At 36.5% G+C, this 22705-nt stretch overlaps 1 protein-coding gene across 4 annotated transcripts in view; it reads left to right on the top strand.

Moving 5' to 3' along the window:
- DOP1A (DOP1 leucine zipper like protein A) overlaps positions 1-22705 on the top strand; it is an 86190-nt gene that overhangs the window by 36101 nt on the left and 27384 nt on the right. For 3 of the 4 annotated variants that reach the window (XM_081141018.1, XM_081141020.1, XM_081141019.1), the window contains exons 12-22: positions 1118-1229; positions 1916-2149; positions 8996-9617; positions 10512-10786; positions 11930-12082; positions 13932-14032; positions 15381-15640; positions 17246-19235; positions 19967-20078; positions 20185-20367; positions 22387-22512. In XM_081141018.1, coding sequence (XP_080997144.1) covers positions 1118-1229; positions 1916-2149; positions 8996-9617; positions 10512-10786; positions 11930-12082; positions 13932-14032; positions 15381-15640; positions 17246-19235; positions 19967-20078; positions 20185-20367; positions 22387-22512 — 4168 coding nt within the window. Of the gene's footprint in view, positions 1-1117; positions 1230-1570; positions 1601-1915; positions 2150-8995; positions 9618-10511; positions 10787-11929; positions 12083-13931; positions 14033-15380; positions 15641-17245; positions 19236-19966; positions 20079-20184; positions 20368-22386; positions 22513-22705 lie in introns of all 4 variants that reach the window. The other variant, XM_081141017.1, reaches the window with a different exon arrangement.

Genomic DNA, 22705 nt, shown 5'->3' on the forward strand with positions numbered 1-22705 from the left:
TGCCGATGTGATACATTAATCATACATTTAATGATTTAGAAAATTGCTTGCTTATTCATTAGGCAGATACTGAGCACCCAGTTGTGAAGCTTTATGCTAGGCATATCCGGTCTCTGTCTTCAAAGACTTTCAGTGAGAACAAGTAAGACATGCACATACATATTCATAGTATTAAATTAAAAGTTGCAAGTGCCTTAGTAAAGAGATTAAAATGTGGTAGGAATGTTGAGGAATTATGAGTGTCTTTTTGCCACCTGGTCTTCATTTCTACATTTACAAACATACACCCTTTTTTATCTAACCCAGACTATTCCCTGAAAACACATTAACTTTCATGATGCTGAGCCTGCACTTTCTTCAAAGTGCTATTTCTTTGAAAATATTTTTCTCTTTTGACCATCTAGTAATGTCCTACATAGAGGTCACCCATTTTTCAGTAGCCTTTTGTGACTTCCTCAAGTCTCTCAGAATCAACTTTTCCTACACTGTAACATTATTACATTTATTGTCTATATGTTTATATTTCTTGCTGGTTAGGGCTGTACCATATTCTTAACTTTGTGTCTTCAGAGTGTAGGGCAATAGATTGTCGTATAGAATTAATATGAGTTGATGTGAATGTTGGAGTAATGATCTCTACTCCTTGAATCAGAAGAGGCCTCCTAGAGGAGGTAACATTTGAGCTTAAACCTTGAAGGATGGATGCATTCTGAACATGAGAGAATGAGGTTGGGGGAGGGTGACTATCCAGGAGGACAGGTTTGTATCAACAAAGGTCCTGTAGTTAGAAATAAAGCAGCAAATAATCCTTTTTCACTAGGAGATGATACCTATAGCGGGGGAGCAATAGGCAATAAGTCCCTAAAAGTGAGACCCATCCAAAACACTTGGAAATAGGGGATGGGAGTTGCAGGGAGAGGTTAAACCAAGGAATCTTGCTCTGGGAATTTTCCACATAGAGGTACAGTAGTGTCCTGGGAGAAAAGGGAATATACTTTATCATAAGAATGTTACTGTATGTGTCCCAATACTGAGTTGACCCTCATTAAAAAACAATGCTGTCACATGTTCATTTCACTTAATAGTATACTCGATAAAGTGAGGTTTGTTTCTTTAGGAGGACAATGCATGCCAGACTCCAGACTGGGCCTGGAGATAGTGAGTCATCTGAGTTACAGCTGACCAATTTCTGCTTACTGGTGGATTTTTTGTTGGATATAGTTTCTTTGGTAAGATGACCTTGGTAAAAAATATTGAGGAAATCTAACATAGTTCAAATATTTCATGTTGAAGACAAACCTTATCTTCAAATAAATTTTATCTTTAATATTAAATTTTTTTTCATAACATTTTCCAAGTGTTTTGTCCTGTGACATACATACATAATACGCATGCAAGTCTTATATAATACATGGAATATACTTCATAATTGCATGTTATTAAAATCTTAAATGTTTAGTGTATAATGGTTTAATGCTGCATTTATATTCAGTAATAATTCTATTAAATGAAGACTTTTGGAAATCTTTTCCCATTTCTCTCCTAAATTCTTTGCTTTCTCATTTTGAAGCCTACTAGAAGTATGAGGGTGCTGTGTCAGGTATGACATTCAGCCTGTTTTGTTTTTAACTAATTGTATTCACTTTTGTTATATTATAATTTCAGTAATGTAGCAGATAAAACTGGTGGGGTTGTTTTATAATATATGCTTTGAAATAATTAAATTGAGAGTTTGGGCATATATATTTTATATAATAAAATGATTATGTAATGTTAATTAAGAACATGATACATATAAAATATTACAGATGATTAAATATTATTTTCTTTTTGATATAGATTAAAAAGCAATGAAATAACATAACTTTTGGGTTACACATTATTTAAACTTCTGTCATTTCATTTTTATTTTCAGGAGACCTATATTGAAATCCAGACAGAACACTTGCCCCAGCTGCTGCTCAGGATGGTTTCTGCCCTGACAAGCCATCTCCAGACATTACACTTGTCTGAACTCACAGATTCACTCAGGCTCTGCTCAAAGATCCTTAGCAAAGTTCAACCTCCACTGTTATCTGCCAGCTCTGGAGGTGTTTTGCAGTTTCCAAGTAGGCAGAACAACTCAGTCAAAGAATGGGAAGACAAAAAGGTAATGTTAGCTGTTAATTTTGCTGTTAGACCAGTTACAGTTGACTCTTAAATAACATGGGTTTGAACTGTGTAGGTCCACTTATACACAGATTTTTTTTCAGTGAATATAAAATTTTTGGAGATTTGGAACAGTTTGAAAAAACTCGCAGATGAACCTGTAGCTTAGAAATGAAAAAATTAAGCAAAAGTTAGGTATGTCTAAATGCACAAAATATATGTACATAATAGTCTTATCATTTACCACCATAAAATATACACGTCTATTATTAAAAAGTTAAAATTTATCAAAACTTACATGCACATGCCCTGGCCAGTGTAACTCAGTTGGTTGGAGCATCTTCCCACACTAAAAGGGGTGGGTTCAATTTCTGATCAAGGCACATACCCAGGTTGCAAGTTGATCCCCAGTTGTCAGTCTGGCCATGTATGGGAGGCGTTCAGTCCTTCTCTCCCTCTCTCCTTTTCTCCTTTCCCCCCACCCCCTCTCCCTCTCCCCCCCCACCCCTTCTCTCCCATCCCCCTTCCTTTTTCTAAATCAATAAAAACATATCCTCAGGTGAGGATTAAAAAAAAACCTTATACACGAAAACAGAGATAGTACATGGCACCATTTGCTATTGAGAGAAATGTAAACAGATGCAGTAGGAAAATATAAGTGCATAAAATTAACTGTAGTACCTACGGTACTACTGTAATAATTTTATAGCCACCTCCTATTGCTGTTGCGGTGACCTCAAGTGTTGTGAGTATCCACTTAAAATGCCCTGTGACACTATCTAATTATCTCTGGGTGAGCAGTTTGTCTAGACAGTAAATTGCATATCACAGTACAGAAGTGATCTCTCATGGTTCTTGCATATTTTTTATCATGTTTGGTGCAATACTGTAAACCTTGAATAACACCATGAGACAAAATTCCACTAGTGATGCTGGAAGTGCTCCCAAGAATCAAAGAAAAGTCATGGTATTACAGTGGTACCTCGGTTTTCCACCATCTCTGTTGATGAACATTTTGGTTTACAAACGCCGTAAACCTAGAGATAAATGCTTCGGTCTCCAAACACTCCTCAGAAGTCGGCCATGCCACAGGGCTTCAGCTGAGTGCAAGATCCTGAAGCCTAGCTGTCGGCTGTTGATCCCTCAGTTTTTGAACATTTCAGAACTCGATCTTCCGGAACTGATTACATTCGAAACCCGAGGTACCTCTGTATAAGAAAAGGTTGAATTGCTTGATATGTTCCATAGATTGAGGTCTGCAGCTGTGGTTGCCTGCCATTTCAAAATAAATAAGTCCAGCATAAGGACCATTGTTGGGGGGGGGGGGGGAATTCATGAAGCAGCCACTATACCTGTGCCAGCAGGAGCAAAAACCTCGCAAATACCTTTTTATCTCGTATTGAAAATGCAGCTTTTATGTGGGTGCAAGATTGCTATAAGAAAGGCATACCTATAGAATCTAATATGAATCAAGAAAGAGTGAAGTCATTATGTGAAAAATTAAAGTAAAAGAAGGTGAAGGATCTAAAGCTGGAGAATAATTTTAGAAAGTGTTTTGATTTAAAAAATGTCAAGATAACAAGAGAAGGAGCTTCTTTCAATCAAGATGCAGCAGATGATTTCCCAGATGCCATTAAGAATATCATGGAGGAGAAAGGATATCTGCCTGAACAGGTTTTTAATGCAGACGAAAGTTCCCTGCACAACAAAGGACACTTATTACTAAGGAAGAGATGCCAGCACCAGGCATTAAGGCAGGAAGGGATAGGCTAACATTACTCTTGCCCAAAGGCAGTCAGGTTTATGATCAGGACTGCCCTTATCTATAATGCTGCTAAACCAAAGCCTTGAAGGGAAAAGATAAACACCAGCTGCCAGTGTTTTGGTTGGTTGTACAATAAGAAAGCCTAAACAAGAACCCTTTCTTTGCATTGGTTCCATCGCTGCTGTGCCCCTGGAGTCAGGAAGTACCTTGCTAGTCAGGGACTGCCTTTTAAAGTTTGTTCGATATTGAACAATGCCCCTAGGCACCCAGAAGCCGATGAGTTCAGTGTCAAAGGCTTGGAAGTGGTCTACTTGCCCCCAAATACAATGTCTTTAATCCAGCCTTTAGGTCAGGAGGTTAAGGCTCATTACACAGGGTACTCTATGGAAAGAATTGTAAGTGCTATGAAGAGAAGAGAATCTCAGTAGAACATCATGAAAATCTGGAAATGCTACACCATTGAAGATGTCATTGTTCTATAAAATGCTGCAAAAGCCATCAAGCCTGAAGCAGTAAATTTCTGCTGGAGAAAACTGTGCCCAGATGTTGTGAGTGACTTCACACAATTTAAGACAGAGCCAGTCAAGGAAATCATAAAAGATACTGTGAATATGGAAGAAGAAAAAAAAAGTGGGAGATGAAGGGTTTCAACATAAGGATCTTGGAGAAATTGAACTAATAGACACCACAGCAGAGGAATTAATGGAGGACAACTTGATGGAAGTGAGTGCTTCTAGACCACTAGTGCCAGACAGTGAGGAGAGGGAGGTAGAAGCAGCAGTGCCAGAAAACAAGTTGACAGACGGTTTGGCAGAAGGGCTCCACGTATTCAAGATTGCTTTTAATTTCCTTTGTGACATGAACCCTTCTATGATACAGGTGCTTAAAACTAAACAAAGTACACGAGGAAGAAGGATTGGTATGGCACAGAAACATTTTTAGAGAAATGAAAAGGAAAAGGCCAGAAATTACCATGTATTTCTGTAACGTTTTACCAAGTACTCTTCCCTCCTGCCCCCTCTTCCTCCTGGTCCCCCTCCTTTGCCTCTTCTGCCTCTGCCACTCCTGAGACAGCAAGGCCAACCTCTCCCCCTCCTCCCTCCCTCCTCAGTGTGGGACTGGGATGATACATTATGTTTGCTCTCAGAGAATTCTAGTTCCTTACATTGTGCCTCTTTCTCATGCTGAAGAAACTGCTTATCAGTGAATCATCATAAGTGTTTTTTTAAAAATGTAACAATGTTTCCAACTCTGTATTATGAATATGGCTATAATACTGTATGCCATAAAAATGTTATAATGATTCACTTATTCCTGTATAGGCTAGGGTATTGCACTAGGCTACCACAAAGTTGTACAGTTACACATGTATTTCAACCTTGTATGGAGGTGGGGGGCTGACGTCTCTCCTACCCCCATGTTGTTCAGGGTCAACTGTTTATTTCTTCAAAGCAGAACAGTTTCTCAGTAAAATTGCATACTTAACCATTTAGTGAATCTAGCATAGATCCAAATGTGTGACAGTAGACCATTTTGTAGGCTTAACTGTTTATGTCAGCACTTTCCAATAGAAATATAATGCCAGCAACATACGTAATTTTTAAATTTCTGATAGCCACTTTTAAAAAACTAAGAAAACAGATGAAAATAATTTTAATTATATTTTATTTAGCCTTTTCTAGCTAATTTATTATGATTTCGACATGTAATGAATATAAAATTGATGCAATGCAAAAAAAAATAGATATTTTACATTTTCTCTTGTACTGTTTTAAAAATTTCAGTGTATGTTTTATACTTATAGCACATTTGCTCAAATGCTAAATTTTTATCAGAAACACTTGAAATAAATTTTAGGTCCTCTGTCAAATCAGCCACATTTCAAGTGCCCAGTGGCCAAATATTTATAATCTAGACTTTACTGTTCCTTTCATATGTAAACAGTAGATTTTTTACAGGCTCTTGACATCCAGAATCTTTTTATTCAGTCTTCTAGATTCTTAAAGCTTATGTTATGACATTGAATAGAATCATAATGATTTTAATCCAGCACTGGTAACATACGTAAACACCTGTGAAACACCTATGGCAAAATCAGTAACTTAAAAGCTTTCAAGTTTATAATATTAAAATATTTTTAGCAAATATTAAGGAAAACATTAATGAAATTACATAGGTGCAGGGGAAGTATGTTAAAACAAAGGTTTAAAAATTTCTAGCATATAAGGTTCATCACCTAAATCCAGGATTTGTGTAGTTGCCCTTATTATTTTTCCGTTGCTTTTTTGTTTTTTTTCAGCCAGGAAAAATATATTATCAGGATGACCTCATACAACCTTTCCCATCAACTAATAATCCTAAAACTTTTTCCTTGGCCCTAATATATTGCTCTTCATATATGAAATGAACATTACTGACCCTCATTCCATTTAAATATATCCAAGATTATCCTGCATAAACTCAAACCAGTCTCTCTGACTTTCCTTCCTACCTGCTTATTATTTATATGTGACATTCTGTTATGATATAATTCTGTTGTTGGGAAATTCATTTTATTTGTTGTTTTTCCTTACTTTATGCCTCTCGGATCTTAGAAATAAAACTAAAACAGCTATTAACTGCTTTTGAAGTTTTGCTTTTTAATTGAGTGAGATTAATGGGTAGGGAAAGGACCTTTGCATTCTCTCAGTAGCATATTTAGATATATGAATATTTACTAGGTAGAAAACACCTGGAGGCACTTATTGATCATTAAAGGTAAAGTATTAGGAACATTGATTTGTAAAAAATGAAATACAATTAAATAATATACTTTTTAAAAATATATAATGGTTCATTAACCTTAGAGTGTGCTTTTCTCTCTGTCTCTCTCCTTCTCCCTCTCCCTCCCTCCCTCCCTCCCTCCCTCCCTCCCTCCCTCCCTCCCTCCCTCTCTCTAGTTTTCTTCTATGTTCCCAGGGCATATATCTTCTTTACTACTTTTTACTGAAGCACAATGGTATTATCTTCACTGAGATGTCTGAATAATGATCATTATTTGAAAACTGAGGGTATTTTCTGTAATTTTTTGAAGTGTAAGTGAAGGAATGGTTCTTTAAAAAATTATAAATCTAATTTTGTCTCTCTTCTCTAAGTACATTTTTTAAAAAACCAGTATTGGATCTCCAATTTCCAAAGCATGTCATTTCTTTCTATTTTCAGAAAGCTGTTTTATTATAAAATAATCTGAAGCCTAGTTATGTAATATAGACCATACAACTAAATATAAATGTATGCAAGTTTAACTGAATTTTGTAGCTTAAATTCTAGTAATTTAATGTCCATTGTTTTATGATCTTTAAAAAAAGCAATACAGAAATAACTTTACAATAATAAGCTAATGATAATTTTACCATTTAAATCATACTTCTTTTTAAAAATGTATTAATACAAGATTTTAGATGGTTGTTAACCTTCCAAAGGAAAGAAATTGACAAGTTCAATTCTGATAGCTATCTCTGACTTTGGCATTGTAATATGAAAGTTTCTCCTACTGTTAGAGAGAAAGTGATAGGCTGTGGTGAAGAGAGCATGACATTAGAATCACCTAATTGGAGCTCTTCCACTAATAAACCTATTTGCTATAACTTTGGGCAACTTTTTTTTTTTTTTTTTTTAACTTCCCTGAGCCTCAGTTTTCTTATCTTTGAAATAGAGAAAATAGCCTGTCTTCATTTGGCACTCATGCTGGGTATCTAGCACAGTCTCAGCCCTTTTTCAGCCCTTTCTTTCTAGGAGAAAGACATTAAACAAATAATTGCACATTTAATTATAGTTGTGATGAATGTATGAAGGAAAATGTGGAGTGGTAGGAATGTGGAAAGGAGGGGATCTGATCAAGACTGGGGGCCAAGGAAGGCTTTCTTCAGAAAGGATTATTTGAGTGAAACCCCAAAGAAATTTGGGTAGGAGTGAAGTAGAAAGAAGAGAACATTTGTTAGAGGAAAGAACATTTGCAAACACTTAGACAGATAGGGGCACAGTGCAGACAGAGAGGGAGATCCAGCTGTTGAGGTAGGCAGGAGCCAAGGTCTCACAGAGTGAGTCTCTGCACTGTACTAAGGCTTTTACTCTACCCTAGGAACACACTCAAGGGAAAAAGGCAAGTGATATAATCAGATTTGTGTATTAGAAAAATTACCCTGGCTGCAGTGTGGAGAATAGATCTAGAAACAAAAATGGATGTGGGGAGACCTGCAGTGGTCCAGGTGAAAGTAGGTGGTGGCTAAGATGGGGGGTGAAGATGGAGAAATGGATGGATTAGCCATATATAGGAGGAAAAATCAATACGACATAATAGTGGATCACTAAGGATGAGTGATTCCTAACGTGGATTGAATGTCTGCTGAGTGTCAGGTGTTATGCCAGGTACTTTACATATCCTGTCTTACTTAATCCTCACGGCAACTGTAAAATGTAGGAATTCTCATCATGTCAAGTATACAGTTTAGGAAACCAAGGTTTGGAGAGGTTAAAGAACTTCCCAAGCTAGTAAGAGGCAAAGCCTTAGCTGACTAATGGCCAGCACCCTTAACCACTGTACTGAAGTGGGTGTAAAGGAAGTGTGGATGACCTATTAGACTTTATTTCTAGTTCCCAGAATATCATTTTTTACCCTTGCATGTCTCATTTCTTGCATTGTTTAGACATTAGGAAAATTGAACTGTTTAGGCATTAGGAAAGTATTTTCATAAAGTAGATTGAATAAATTGTTAGTCCTTTGAAAATAAGGATATGGATCTTAGAAATTTGTACATATATTTTACCATCATGAACCTAATTTTATGCTATGCATATAGTGGAAAGTAAATATTTAGTGAATTACTTTAATTGATATATTCATTTGAACCATATCCATATTTCCTATTGATTATCATAGACATATAAATCAATTGTAGAAATTATTTTAAGATTTAACTATATAGGTTAAGTTGTAAATAGGAATCTAAAGTTGACTTCTCTCTAAACGTGGTCATTTCTGATTTGTAATTCCTAATGTATACATTTAGCTACTCAGCCTTTTTTCTTTTCAATCTCTACCAGGTATCATCTGTTTCTCTTGAAAATCCTACTGAAGTGTTTGAAGATGGAGAAAATCCACCCAGTAGTCAGTCATCAGAGAGCGGGTTCACTGAGTTTATACAGTATCAAGCCGACCGAGCTGACGACATTGACAGAGAACTGAATGGGGGCCAAGGAGTGGCTGCCATCCCGATTGGCAGCACATCCTCTGAGACAGAAACGGCTTCCACTGTGGGGTCTGAAGAAACCATCATCCAGCCTGCTTCCATAGTCACTCAGGGCACCGCACCCCGAAGTGGGAAGACAGTCCAAAAGACTGCAATGCAGTGCTGCTTGGAGTATGTCCAGCAGTTTCTCACCAGACTCATCAACCTCTACATTGTTCAGAAGAACTCTTTCTCTCAGGCTTTGGCTACAGAGCCTCATGGGGATCTCAGCCGAGACCAAGGAGACACTTCAAAATGGGACAGGGATTCACATGGAGATGTAAAAGACAGGAACATAAGTAAACAGAAAACTTCCAAAGAATACCTTTCTGCCTTCCTTGCTGCCTGCCAGCTCTTCTTGGAGTGCTCAAGTTTTCCAGTTTACATTGCCGAGGGGAACCATACCTCAGAGTTACATTCCGAGCAGTCAGAGACTGGTAAGGTAGTTTCTGTTTTATTCATATTCAGATAGTTTCTGTGATGTACTTTTTTTTTTTCCAGGAGCACTCAGATATTAAAACTAGAATATTTTTAGACAGTTCATTTTGTTGTAGTTAATCCTGACCCGAGGATATCTTTTCCATTGATTTTTAGAGAGAGAGGTGGCGGGGGTGGGGTGGGGGGGTGTAACATTGATGTGAGAGAGACACATCGATTGGTTCCCTCCCACACATGGATCCATCCTGCAACCCAGGTGTGTGCCCTTGACCAGGAATCCAACACGAAACTCTTAGGTGTTCGACCCAACCCTAGCCACTGAGCAACACTGGCCAGCGCAGCAATTAAATTTTTATAGTGTTATTTTAATTTGTAGATTTTTAAAATGGGATATTGTCATTATGGGGAGATTGATATGTTGGAAAAGTTTGTGATTTTTATGTCTTTCACAGTTTGCTTGCAAGTGAGTAGAAGCTAAGAAGGAAATTGACTCTATTCTTTGGAGAAAATTAATCTAACATTTAGACCCAGTTTTTCCCCCTCACTGTTTCTTTTTTAGTATGACTAGTATGTATGTGTACCTTTATTTAAATTTTTATATGTACACACAGTGCAGTGATTACTATATAATGTTTGATTACTATGTAATCTTTCATTACAAGAAAATAGATTGTATAAGTTGGCATAAAAAATACATATTAAAAACAAACTTATGAAATTCTTGTTACTCCTTTATTTTCTAGTCTAGGTGAGAGATCATGGTTTTGTTAACAGATCAAGACCTAAAGGTAGTAAATAAAGGAGCTTTGTTTTTTTTTAATTAACTGGGAAGTTAGAGTATTTGTGACAGGTTCAGTGTGATGAACACTGTTGGCTTCCATCTTCTGTTTCAGACTGGGAGCATGTGCAGCCTCCACTGTGGCTCCAGACTCTGATGAATGCTTGCAACCAAGCAAGTGATTTCAGTGTGCAGAGTGTTGCTATTTCACTAGTCATGGACCTGGTGGGACTGACTCAGTCTGTGGTCATGGTCACTGGGGAAAACATCAACAATGTGGAACCTGTGCAACCCTTAAGTCCAAACCAGGGAAGAGTAGCTGTGGTTATTAGACCTCCCCTCACTCTAGGCAATCTGAACTACATTGCTGAGAAGACTGAATTTTTCAAGGTAAATTCTAAATACATCCATAAATACATATGACTAAGATGATACTGGACATAGTTTGCATAGCAAAGATTTTAAAGATGATAATGGGGCTTAGTTTAACGCCTCAGTATCTTACTGTACAGAAACAGATCCCGCACTTGACCTGTACTGCTTTGCCCGTCTTGTCCCCACTTTTGCATGGAGGAAAAAGATAAGTATGAGGGGAACATTAGGCAAATAAAGGCAAGTATTAAATCACTAAAGCCATGGAGGAGATAATTTTGCCTGAAAAAGGAAAGAAAAAGGAAAGCTCGCTTAGAGAGTAAAACTTGTTTCCGGATGAAGTGGTTGTACACTTTTGCTTTGTACAACTTAGTTCTTCAGAACTCCCTAGGAAAAGTTTTTCTAACTGGATTGGTTGCTTATCACCTGTGGTGTATGATGACATTTAGAAAAAATGCAGTTTTTGATTTCTACAACAGTACAAATGGTATTCTCTACAGAGAACGAACATCAGGTTTATTTAGATTGTGTAACATCTTAAGGAGGTAGGTTTTTTTATACATAAAGTAATTTAAATTTTCCTTATCTGATTTCAAGTCATCATGCCCCTCCAGATAGTTCCTCCTGCTAGATTAGAGTTGATTTCTATAATGGTGTGGTTAAACCCTGAAGATTGTTGCATTGTTATTAATGCTGTCATAGATCATCACATGCTGTGTTAACAGCAGCTCTGAAATACATATGACCTACTTTATATGCCTTAAGTAGTTTGGATATTTGGACTGTGCATTTTATTTCACTTTGCAACATATAACTGTAAATATTCAGTGTGGGAGTTATGCCCTCTTATAATGTATTCTAGCATCACTTTACTAAATTTCACTAAAATAGTGAAATGGGGGTCTTAGTTTGGCTCTGTAGAAAGTGCTTACATGTCTGATATTTAAAATAAATATTGTTAAAGGACTACCATAAGATGTCCTAAGGGCCTGAGAGTGGGCAGGTGAAAGGTACACTTCTAAATCTCATCCCAGTATCATAATGAATATCAAAGACCTTCAAGGTCTGTCTGTAAGACTTGTATGTACCAGTAGGAAATGTTTGTTGATAAGTTTTCATTTTGGTTTTGTAATACTGTCACTTTTACATCTTCTCCTGCAGCATGTAGCTTTAACATTGTGGGACCAGCTGGGAGATAGGACACCTCAGCACCACCAAAAGAGTGTAGAGCTGTTCTATCAATTACATAACTTGGTTCCTTCTTCTAGCATATGCGAGGATGTTATAAGTCAGCAGTTAACCCATAAAGACAAGGTAATTTCTTTTCTTATCCTGCGTCCACTTCCCACTCCTATTATACCAAATATAAAGTACGGAAACTCTAGGAAAATGATTGCAGCTACTATCTGAATAAGAGAAAATATAGCTTCATTCAGAGTGATTTTAATATCTTTAAAATAAATGTTCTATTCTTTTTAGAGGAAAGGTCTTTACAAAAGCATCAGTAATATGAAAAATCAAGTAACCCAAAATTAAATACTGGGTTTATTTCCTAGTTCAGGACACCGGTTATGGGTAGTGATGATTACAGTTGTTGCTGGTCCAAGTTTAGAGTCATTTAAAGAGGCCTCAGTGGCCTCGGTTGTGGTACTGATGGGGATACATTAATATATGGAAATGAAATATGTTAACTTACATTTATAAGCTAAAGAACGCTAATATGTGAGATGACATTATTTTCATTATATTACATATCCAAAATAAGGATTTTGTATTTTAATGTATAGGAAGTGATACATAGGTCAGTTAAAGATGTCTGAGTTACAAGTGAGCCTGAGAAGGTAACAGGCCTCTTCCAGGTAACTTAATGAAGCTTGTGGTCTTCCTGCACCTGCTCTGTAATATAAATTCAAGATTTATTAAATAGCTTTTAGAAGTAGATTGCTCTAATGGAAAAAAACCTCAGTGCTAATGAGTTTGAATAGGTCATACTTAAAAAGGCATTGTGTCAAGTAAAGGAAACAGTTGGCAGCGTGAGGAAGCAGCAAATGAAGGAGTAAATGAGGAAGAAGAATAAGAAGTTTATTCCCAGGAAAAATGTTAAAATTCTATTCCAGCTTCAACACATTCTTTCACAACTGTTCAGAAATAAAATTTTAAATAAAGTCTTATATTTTAATTTAATTTTGTTTTACATTGAGTAAATTTGAGATAATTTATATACCTGTTTACTTGTGTAACATCTCATTAGTAAAGAAATACTAAGTCCTGAATAAAGATACATCCGTGTAAAAAGTTAAAGTGCCTGTTATTGCTTATTTTTATTTTTACATGTTTGTATTGGTTGATGTACAAACACCAGCTTCATGGGAAAAGCATTTGTTAAGCCCACAAAAAGTAAGCACTTCTCTGACCAACTACAAGCAATTTTAACAGTTGCAGTCTCTGGTTTAGGGGGGCTTTTACTTGAAGGATTCTACAAGTGCTAGAGAAAGACTGTAAACATTTTGATAATATTACATTTTCTACTTGATTTACCTTAACACATGCTCATTATCTAATACCAAATGCTGGTCTTTCTAAATAATTTAGTTTTACGTTGTTCTATTCATTGTTATCTTAACACGTAATCTTTTTCAAATAATCCTAAAAGTAGTGTAATATTTTTCTTGTAGAAATAATTTTTAGGTGTTTAAATTTTTTAATCTAATAAATCAGCTTTGTAAGTGATAAATTCATTTGGAATTAATAGATAATTTCTGGGAGCAAAAGTAAATCAGATAGTACAATAAAATCAATTTTGACTACTAAATGTGTATATTAAAATGAGGGAGAAAGTGCTTCCTATACTCAAGATATCATGACGACATGCACATTATCAACTCTTCCGTACAATAATCTAGTAAACTGACCACCTACTCTGAACTGAATAATTACTTAGAGGCAGCATGAGATGACCCTTTAGGTTTAATATTTTGTATATATTTAAGTATTTTCTCTCTTTCTACTTCCATGAAAAAATTAAGTTTACTGTGGTGTGTTTTGGAGTATCATGAACATTGAACATAACACACTCTCTTAAACAGCTACTTTGATTTTACTAAAATTGCTTAATATCTTTATTAAGGAGAATAAAATAATTTAACCTCATATTCCTCCTCAGAAAATAAAGATGGAGGCACATGCGAAGTTTGCAGTTCTTTGGCATCTAACAAGGGACCTCCATATAAATAAGTCTTCATCTTTTGCACGTTCTTTTGACAGGTTGGTTACATTTTATATTTAGATTTTATAGTCAAATATCTTAATGTCTCTTCTTGAGTCCTCAGTTTGGCAGGTACAGGCAATAGCGATGTACACATTTTATAAATAGAATCTTTAAATTGTTAAAAATCTAAGCTTTATTAAAATTCATGACATTTTTATTTATCTACCAAATTTCATTTATCTGCCAGATTTGCCCTTTCTTGCTCTGGAGCACCCAGTGCCCCTTCCTTTTATTGGATGACTGTCAAGTCCCTATAGTGTTGTAGGTGCCATGCCAGGTGTCAGGAATACAGAATGGAGACAGCCTTCTTGAATCTATATTCACATTCACTGACATCACATGTAAACAGTAGATTGTATAAATGTTTCTCTAACAGTTATTTTCAATCTTCTGCCAGAACTGGACTTACTAAAATCTAAAGCTAAAATACTGACAAACCCCTTCCATGGATTCAAAGAACCTGTAGCTGCCTACTTAGATGATTCAGTCTCCAAATATGAGATTTGCATTGACTTCCAAGAAGATACTACTTATAAGCAAATTCATATATTGGCATATGATAGCAGTCTCACCAGCAGGTGTCCTACAGGTGGCCACGAATCTTTGCCAAAGCCCAGCTCAGGATCAGATAGATGTGTGCTCTACTGGATGTTATGTCAGCTGGGGTTTTTGAAGTAGCATCACCATCTTTAAATGATCTACTGTTGAACTTCTACAACACACTAGGCCCTAGGCCTAGGTGCTTTACAAATACCATCTCTAATTTGATGACCAATGTTTTCTCATCGTACAAGTGAGGCAGTGAAGGCCCAGAGAAGTTGTGACTTGCCCAAGACCACACATGAGATAAAATAGATGACCCAGATTTGAATCTCTGGTATTCTGATTCCAAACCATCCCTTCATGCCTTTCATAGAAAGTATTTCCTTGAATTAAGTACATAGTTTTGATTCATAAAGAGAATGGGGGCAGAGGAGCATGGGCCAGTATACAGGTAACATTGACTTGCATTGGAGAGGGTTCAGTATTTGGTGACAAGAATATGTTGCTAAAACAAGATTAGTATTCTAAGTATTTTTTTAATTCTTTACCGCTAGTCTTATAAGAATAATGTGTGCTTGTGAAATTTCAAGAAACAAAAGTACCTACAAAAAGGGAAAAGACTGTTTTCTTCTGAGACTGTAGGGATTATTAAAATGCTGCGGTCAGAATTATCCTGAAGTATGATTAGTTTAAAATAGTTAATTCAAAATAAGAAATAGGACTTATAATAATGTTAATTTTAGAAAAGTCAGAGTGTCACAATTAAAGTAGGTGCTTTGTTCTTATTTTCGTTTATTGTAGGTCACTGTTCATCATGTTAGACAGCCTTACCAGCCTCGATGGTTCTACTAGCTCTGTGGGACAAGCTTGGCTGAACCAAGTTCTACAAAGACATGATATCGCAAGAGTTTTGGAACCATTGCTATTGCTCCTGCTTCATCCAAAAACTCAGAGGGTTTCCGTGCAGCGTGTTCAAGCAGAACGTTATTGGAATAAGGCTCCTTGTTATTCTGGAGGAGACAGTGACAAGCATTTCATGGAAAACTTTGCATGTAGCAATGGTGAATATCACATGGAAGTAGAGCCACTTTATTTAGAATTAAGTTTTTAAAATAAAGTGAGAGGTGAACACAACAGGGATTGGCAAGATAATTGAATGTGAGATTTTCTCCATGGCCATATTTTCTCTCCCTGCATGTGCACTGGCAGTGCTCATGTGGGCCATGTCAGAATGTGCTTCATCAGTGATCATCTTAGAGGAACTGAATTCCTCTTAGCAGTTAAATCTTTTAGGGGAATATTCAGCACAGCATTGGTCAGAGACATTCTTCAGTTTTGATGGAAATACCTTTAGATTTTATTTTGTAGTCCTGGTCCCACAAGGCTCTGTAGATACTCCACTAGGAATATATAGTAAGCTTATAATGTGTATTTATATTTCATGAGCCATTTTCCTCATCTGTAAAATGGGAATCATAACCCACTTCTCAAGTCATGTTTATGTCATGTTTAGTGCAGTGACTGGCATCTTATAAGTGTTTGATAAACACTATTATTACTGTGAAATCCACACTTTACAAACTTTTGAGTGAAGCACTCTGTAACACAATGATAATGGCCCCTTCTATTAGATGAATTTATTATATGTTAGGGACATAAGACTCATTTATATCATTTGTGTCCCTTGACGACCCTGTGAGGTCAGTAATAAAAAAAAAAGTGATTTTACTAAGCAGGGAGCTGATTCTTAGAAGGCTGTGGTTTCTAAAAGTTCACTGCTGGTAAGTGGTGCAAGCTGGAACTAAACTGTCGTACTCTTTCATTTTTAGTATGTTTCTACAGAGCCTTGGTTCCTTTTTCTAGATTCCTTTCCACTGCTTCTCCTGAATCTTCTAAGAAAATGCCCTACCCTGCTAATTGCCAGAATTTCTGTGTATTCTTGTTTTACTTGCCACAGTTCCTGCTTGTCTGCTGAATTCTCACCTCCTCTGAAATCAATCTGAGACCTCCTCACCTGTGGTATCATGATTCTTTCCCTGAAAGTGATAGCCTTTGATTTGTACCACTCGTCTGTGACTAAGCCTCCCACCCATTTTAAAAGAATGCTATCAGTATGGTCTGCTCTCCAGAATGTGTAGAATAAATTAATGTTTGGTGACCCCTCTGATTCTCTCCTGGAGGAGTAATCCATGTCTATTTCTTCTCTCACCCTCATTGTTGTTGGTTTAGGGCCGCACTCATACTAGGTAATTCATAAACGTCTTGAATTTTATTTAAATCGAGGAGGTTGTATTTTTATACTTCCCTCTAGCATAACACAGGGAGGAAAAAAACACTAAAATTTTGAACTGCAATAGAAAGGAATGTCTTATTTGGGGATAAGTGCAAATTTTTATATTTCATGTGTTAAATGTGCTGCTCTGTTTAAATCAGTTGAACAATAGGCTTTCTATTGTTGAATTGTGTTTATTAAATTCTAGTTAATAGTCATCTACATATTTCCTGACTTAAAAGGTCCAAAACAGTAATACAATTTTAATAGTAAAATATAAGTAGGTTTTGAAACTAATGATTAAAAATCTTGAGTTCAGTTTACATTTCTACATTTTTATTATTTTAATGTAATCTATATTTTTCCTTCTTTACTATTTTTTTTCATATGCCAGTAAGCCAAGTACAACTCATTGCATCTAAAGGAAATGGTGAAAAGCCACTTACCGTGGATGAAATAGAGAACTTTAGTCTCACCGTTAATCCCTTAAGTGACAGACTTTCCCTTCTAAGTACCAGCAGTGAGACAATTCCAATGGTTGTATCTGATTTTGATCTTCCAGACCAACAGATAGAAATACTTCAGAGTTCTGACTCTGGATGTTCACAGTCCTCTGCTGGGGACAACCTGAGTTATGAAGTTGATCCTGAAAATGTGAATACCCAAGAGGATTCTCAGGTGCCAAACGCAAGCTCCCCAGATGATGATGTTCAGCAGGTAGTGTTTGACCTGATATGTAAAGTCGTAAGTGGCCTCGAAGCAGAATCGGCATCAGTTCCTTCTCAGTTAGAAATTGAGGCTATGCCCCCAAAGCATAGTGATGTGGATCCAGGTGAGGAGGCGATTAAAAGTGAAGATCAGTCCACCCAGCAGAGTCAGAGTGCCTCGCTGAGTAACGAGAGTTCTCAGTTTCTGTCTGTGTCTGCGGAAGAAGCCCATGAGTGTGCGCCAAGTGGAATCTCCAGAAATAGCTCCTCACCTTGTATTTCAGGAACAACACAGACTCTCCACGACTCTTCTCTTGCTTCCACAGAAGCCAAATCTAGACAGAGGAGTCACAGTAGTATTCAGTTCAGCTTCAAAGAAAAATTATCAGAAAAAGTCTCAGAAAAAGAAACAATCGTTAAGGAGTCAGGTAAACAACCAGGAGCAAAACCTAAAGTAAAACTTGCCAGGAAAAAGGATGATGACAAGAAAAAAGCTTCAAATGAAAAACTCAGACAAACCAGTGTGTTCTTCAGTGATGGGCTCGACTTAGAGAACTGGTATAGCTGTGGGGAGGGAGACATTTCTGAAATCGAGAGTGACATGGGCTCTCCAGGATCACGGAAGTCTCCCACTTTCAACATCCATCCCCTTTATCAGCATGTGCTCCTGTATCTCCAGTTGTATGATTCATCCAGGACTCTTTATGCTTTCTCTGCCATCAAAGCCATATTGAAAACTAGCCCTGTTGCTTTTGTAAATGCCATATCAACCACCAGTATAAATAACGTGTACACCCCTCAGTTGTCTCTGCTTCAGAATCTGTTGGCCAGACACCGGATTTCCGTTATGGGCAAAGACTTTTACAGTCACATTCCAGTGGACTCAAACCATAACTTCAGGAGCTCTATGTACATAGAAATCCTCATTTCCCTCTGCTTGTATTACATGCGTAGCCACTACCCAACTCACGTGAAGGTCACTGCACAAGATTTAATAGGCAATCGAAACATGCAGATGATGAGCATAGAAATTTTGACGCTTCTCTTTACTGAGCTGGCAAAAGTAATAGAAAACTCAGCAAAGGGTTTTCCTAGTTTTATCTCTGATATGTTATCTAAGTGCAAAGTCCAGAAAGTAATTCTTCACTGTTTGCTGTCATCTATCTTTAGTGCACAGAAATGGCATAGTGAAAAAATGGCAGGTAAGAATGTGATCGCTGTGGAAGAAGGTTTCTCAGAGGACAGCCTTATCAATTTCTCAGAGGATGAGTTTGACAGTGGCAGCACACTCCAGTCACAGCTGCTTAAAGTTCTTCAGAGGCTCATTGTTCTAGAACACTGGGTAATGACTATCCCTGAAGAGAATGAGACAGGTTTTGATTTTGTTGTATCTGATCTGGAACACATCAGTCCCCATCAGCCCATGACTTCTCTTCAGTATTTGCATGCTCAGCCAATCACATGCCAAGGCATGTTCCTCTGTGCAGTGATACGGGCTTTACATCAACACTGTGCTTGTAAGATGCACCCGCAATGGATTGGTTTAATCACCTCTACTCTGCCTTACATGGGAAAAGTTCTACAGAGAGTGGTTGTTTCGGTGACACTACAGCTTTGCAGAAATTTAGATAATCTAATTCAGCAGTACAAATATGAAACAGGACTATCTGATAGTAGGTAAGAGTTGATTTTTAATTTTGTTATCATTGACACTTATCATGCCAAATTTTTTTCATGAAGAAAAAAATTCAGCTTGAGGAAGAGTAACAATGAAAAAAAAAGATTGGAAAAGAGAAGGAATATTTAAACAGGCCTTTTTTCTCCTAAGGGCGGATACTAATTATGTTGTTCTTGATTGAGCTGGCAAAAGCAATAGAAAGCTCAGCAAAGGGTTTCCCTAGTTTTATCTGATATGTTATCTAAGTGCAAACTAATTTCACACTAAATTAATTTAAAATTATGAATAATTCTTTTCCTATCTGATTTTATTTCTTGTTTTGGAGGCGAAATTCCACCTGTCTCCCCAGGCCATGTTTAAAATTAGCCAGGTGTTTTAGTAGACTAGTTTCTGGTTTGCCTTCTATATAACCTCAGCAACTACATGTAAAATATAAGAAAACTGCCTGTATTATTTAATATATACCTGCCTTACACAGTTGCTAGAGATTTACTGGCTGTATTTGTTTATTTTGTAGAGAATGTCTTAGCCAAAAAGAACTTTAGTACATTTAATGTTACTCATTTATTTTATAGATTGCAACATAAAAGCTCCTAAGTTATTTTAATCATTTATGTACTATTTATTGAGCACTTACTATGTGCCTAGTACATGATGGACATTTACTTTTGATAAAACATGGACTTTTCTTTCTCAGAACACTTGTTCAAATGAATGCATTTTGTTTCAGGCCTCTGTGGATGGCATCAGTTATTCCACCAGATATGATTCTTACTCTTTTGGAAGGGATCACAGCCATTATCCATTATTGTTTGTTGGATCCTACTACACAATATCACCAAGTAAGACTGCGCAAATATTTCACTTTTTAAAAAAGATCATGGGATACAAGTCCCATTTATAAGCCTCAGTAAGGAATGACTTGTTTTTCCCCCCCAACTTTAATAGCTTTGGGTCAATGTGGACCACAGACACTTGTTAGAAGCCCGCAGAGGAATCCTCTCAATCCTTCATATGATCATGTCCTCGGTGACATTGCTTTGGAGCATACTGCATCAGGCTGATTCTTCAGAAAAGATGACTGTTGCTGCATCTGCATCTGTTACCACTATTAATCTTGGAGCCACAAAGGTTAGAAATTCTCACTTCATCTGGGGCTCAAGAGTCTGTTTTAGCACCTTCCCAAAGATTATGTTCAGAATTTGTGAATAATTTCATTAGTATTTATGGCACTGTAATGGATTGAGTAATTAATTACCAAGTAATTTGTAACTGTTTTATTGAGAGATGACATCATAAAATTTACCTATTTAAAGTATATATAGTATAGTGATTTCTGAAAAGAAATTTACAGAGTAGTGAGACTGTTACCACAGTCTACTTTTCAAACATATCTTTCACTGCAAAGATTCCTCATACCTGTTTGCATTCACTCCCTGTTCCCAACCCTAACCTCAGTCAACCACATTAATCTGTGTTCTCTGTATGTAGCGTTGCTTTTTCTGAGCATTTTGAATAAATGGAATCATGCATTATTTGTTTTTTTGTATCTAGCTGCTTTCATGTGACAGTGTTTTTGATGTTTATTCATACATGTTAAACTTTGTTCCTTTTTTTTAATATATCTTTATTGATTTCAGAGAGAGGAAGGGAGAGGGAGAGAGAGAGAGAAACGTCAATGATGAGAGTCGTCATTGATCGGCTGCCTCCTGCACGCCCCTGACTAGGGATGGAGCCTACAACCTGAGCAGGTGCCCTGACCAGAAGTCGGACCTCGATCTCCTGGATCATAGATCGATGCTCAACTGCTGAGCCACGCCTGGCCAGGCTAAACTTTGTTCCTTTTTTTAAGCGCATTTTAAGTTGACATTTCATATGCAAACCATCCTAGAAAACAATTTAGCAATGTGTAGAAAGAGCTTTAAAAGTTTTATACTCTTTACCTACCAATGAATTATAAAGTAATCATAATTATGCAAAGATATATTTATAAGACATTTATTATAGCCTTATTTAATGGCAAACAGAGATCCTAAACATTAAATAAGGAAATGGTTAAATAACTTATCCTTTAGTGTTACATTATGTAGCTACCAATAATCGTGGTGTTGAAAATTCTTAGTGGATGGAAAAATGCTTAAAAGTTTAGTAAAACAGGTGTTACTTAATTGAACAAATACTGTATTTCCCATTATGTAAAATAAATTTCTCTGCAGAAAAAGGAATAAAGTTCATGTGTTAATAGTGATTGTTCAGAATGATGGAATTAATAATTGTTTAAAAATACTTGTATGTATTTTCCAAATTTTCTACTTTATATTTAGAAGAAAATTATATGAATTTTTAAAAGCGTGTTATGCTATATGTCAGTTGTCAAATTTGCATTCTTCTATTACCTAGACCTGACTTCCTAGGCTTGTGAGTTAAGGAAACACATTTGGAATTGGGTGAAGGGGAAGGGTTAGAACCATGAGAAAATTTTGTCTAAGTACTGCTGATATTTGGATTAAACTATGTTTTTTTTTTTTGTTCAGTATCACTTAAATATAAAAGCAATGCCCCCTTTTAAAAAAATAATCTACATTAAACATAATTGAATTTCATGTACAGTTGCCCCTTGGACCATACAGGGGTTGGGGGTGTTTATCCCCAGTGCATTTGAAAATCTGTGAGTAACTTTTGACTGCCCCCCAATTTTTTCCCCTCAATATCCACTAGGGATTGGTTCCAGGACACCCCTCTCCCCACCATGGATATCAAAATCTGTGGATGCTCAAGGGCCCTATATAAAATAGCATAGAATAATGCATACAGTCAGCCCCCCACATCCATGGAATCCCAAGTGCAGATGGAAAACAGTGCAACTATTTATTGGAAATAATTTCTGTATTAGTGGACCCTGATGGTTCAAACCCTTGTTGTTCAAGAGTCAACTATATTATGTTTTTCTGTTATCTCATCACACTAATTAGACTCGTGCATTTAGCTGATTGGTTGTCATTTTATAGGATTTTTTTTTTCACCTTATAGAATAAAATGACCATGGTTGCATCTCTTAACATGATTAAAGTTTCCTCTACTATTATTTAGGTAGTAAAACATATTAATGCTTTCATAATTTTTAATTCATTTGTCATTTGCTTGTTTTAGAACTTGAGACAACAGATTCTTGAATTATTGGGCCCCATTTCAATGAATCATGGTGTTCACTTTATGGCTGCCATTGCATTTGTATGGAATGAAAGGAGGCAGAACAAAAATACCAACAGGACCAAGGTATGTATTTAACCATTTTATACTTTTTGTTTTTTATTTGGTAGAGCATTTGGTGAATACAGTGGGTCCTTACTTAGTGTCAGCAAATGGGTTCTCGGAACTGTGGCAAAACAACATGTAATGAAACCAAATTTACTATCGACTAATTGATATAAACAAGAGTTAAGTTCCTACTATATCTCATCAATATTAT

The sequence above is a fragment of the Miniopterus schreibersii genome, assembly GCF_964146895.1.
Source record: "Miniopterus schreibersii genome assembly, chromosome: 6".
Taxonomy (NCBI): domain Eukaryota; kingdom Metazoa; phylum Chordata; class Mammalia; order Chiroptera; family Miniopteridae; genus Miniopterus; species Miniopterus schreibersii.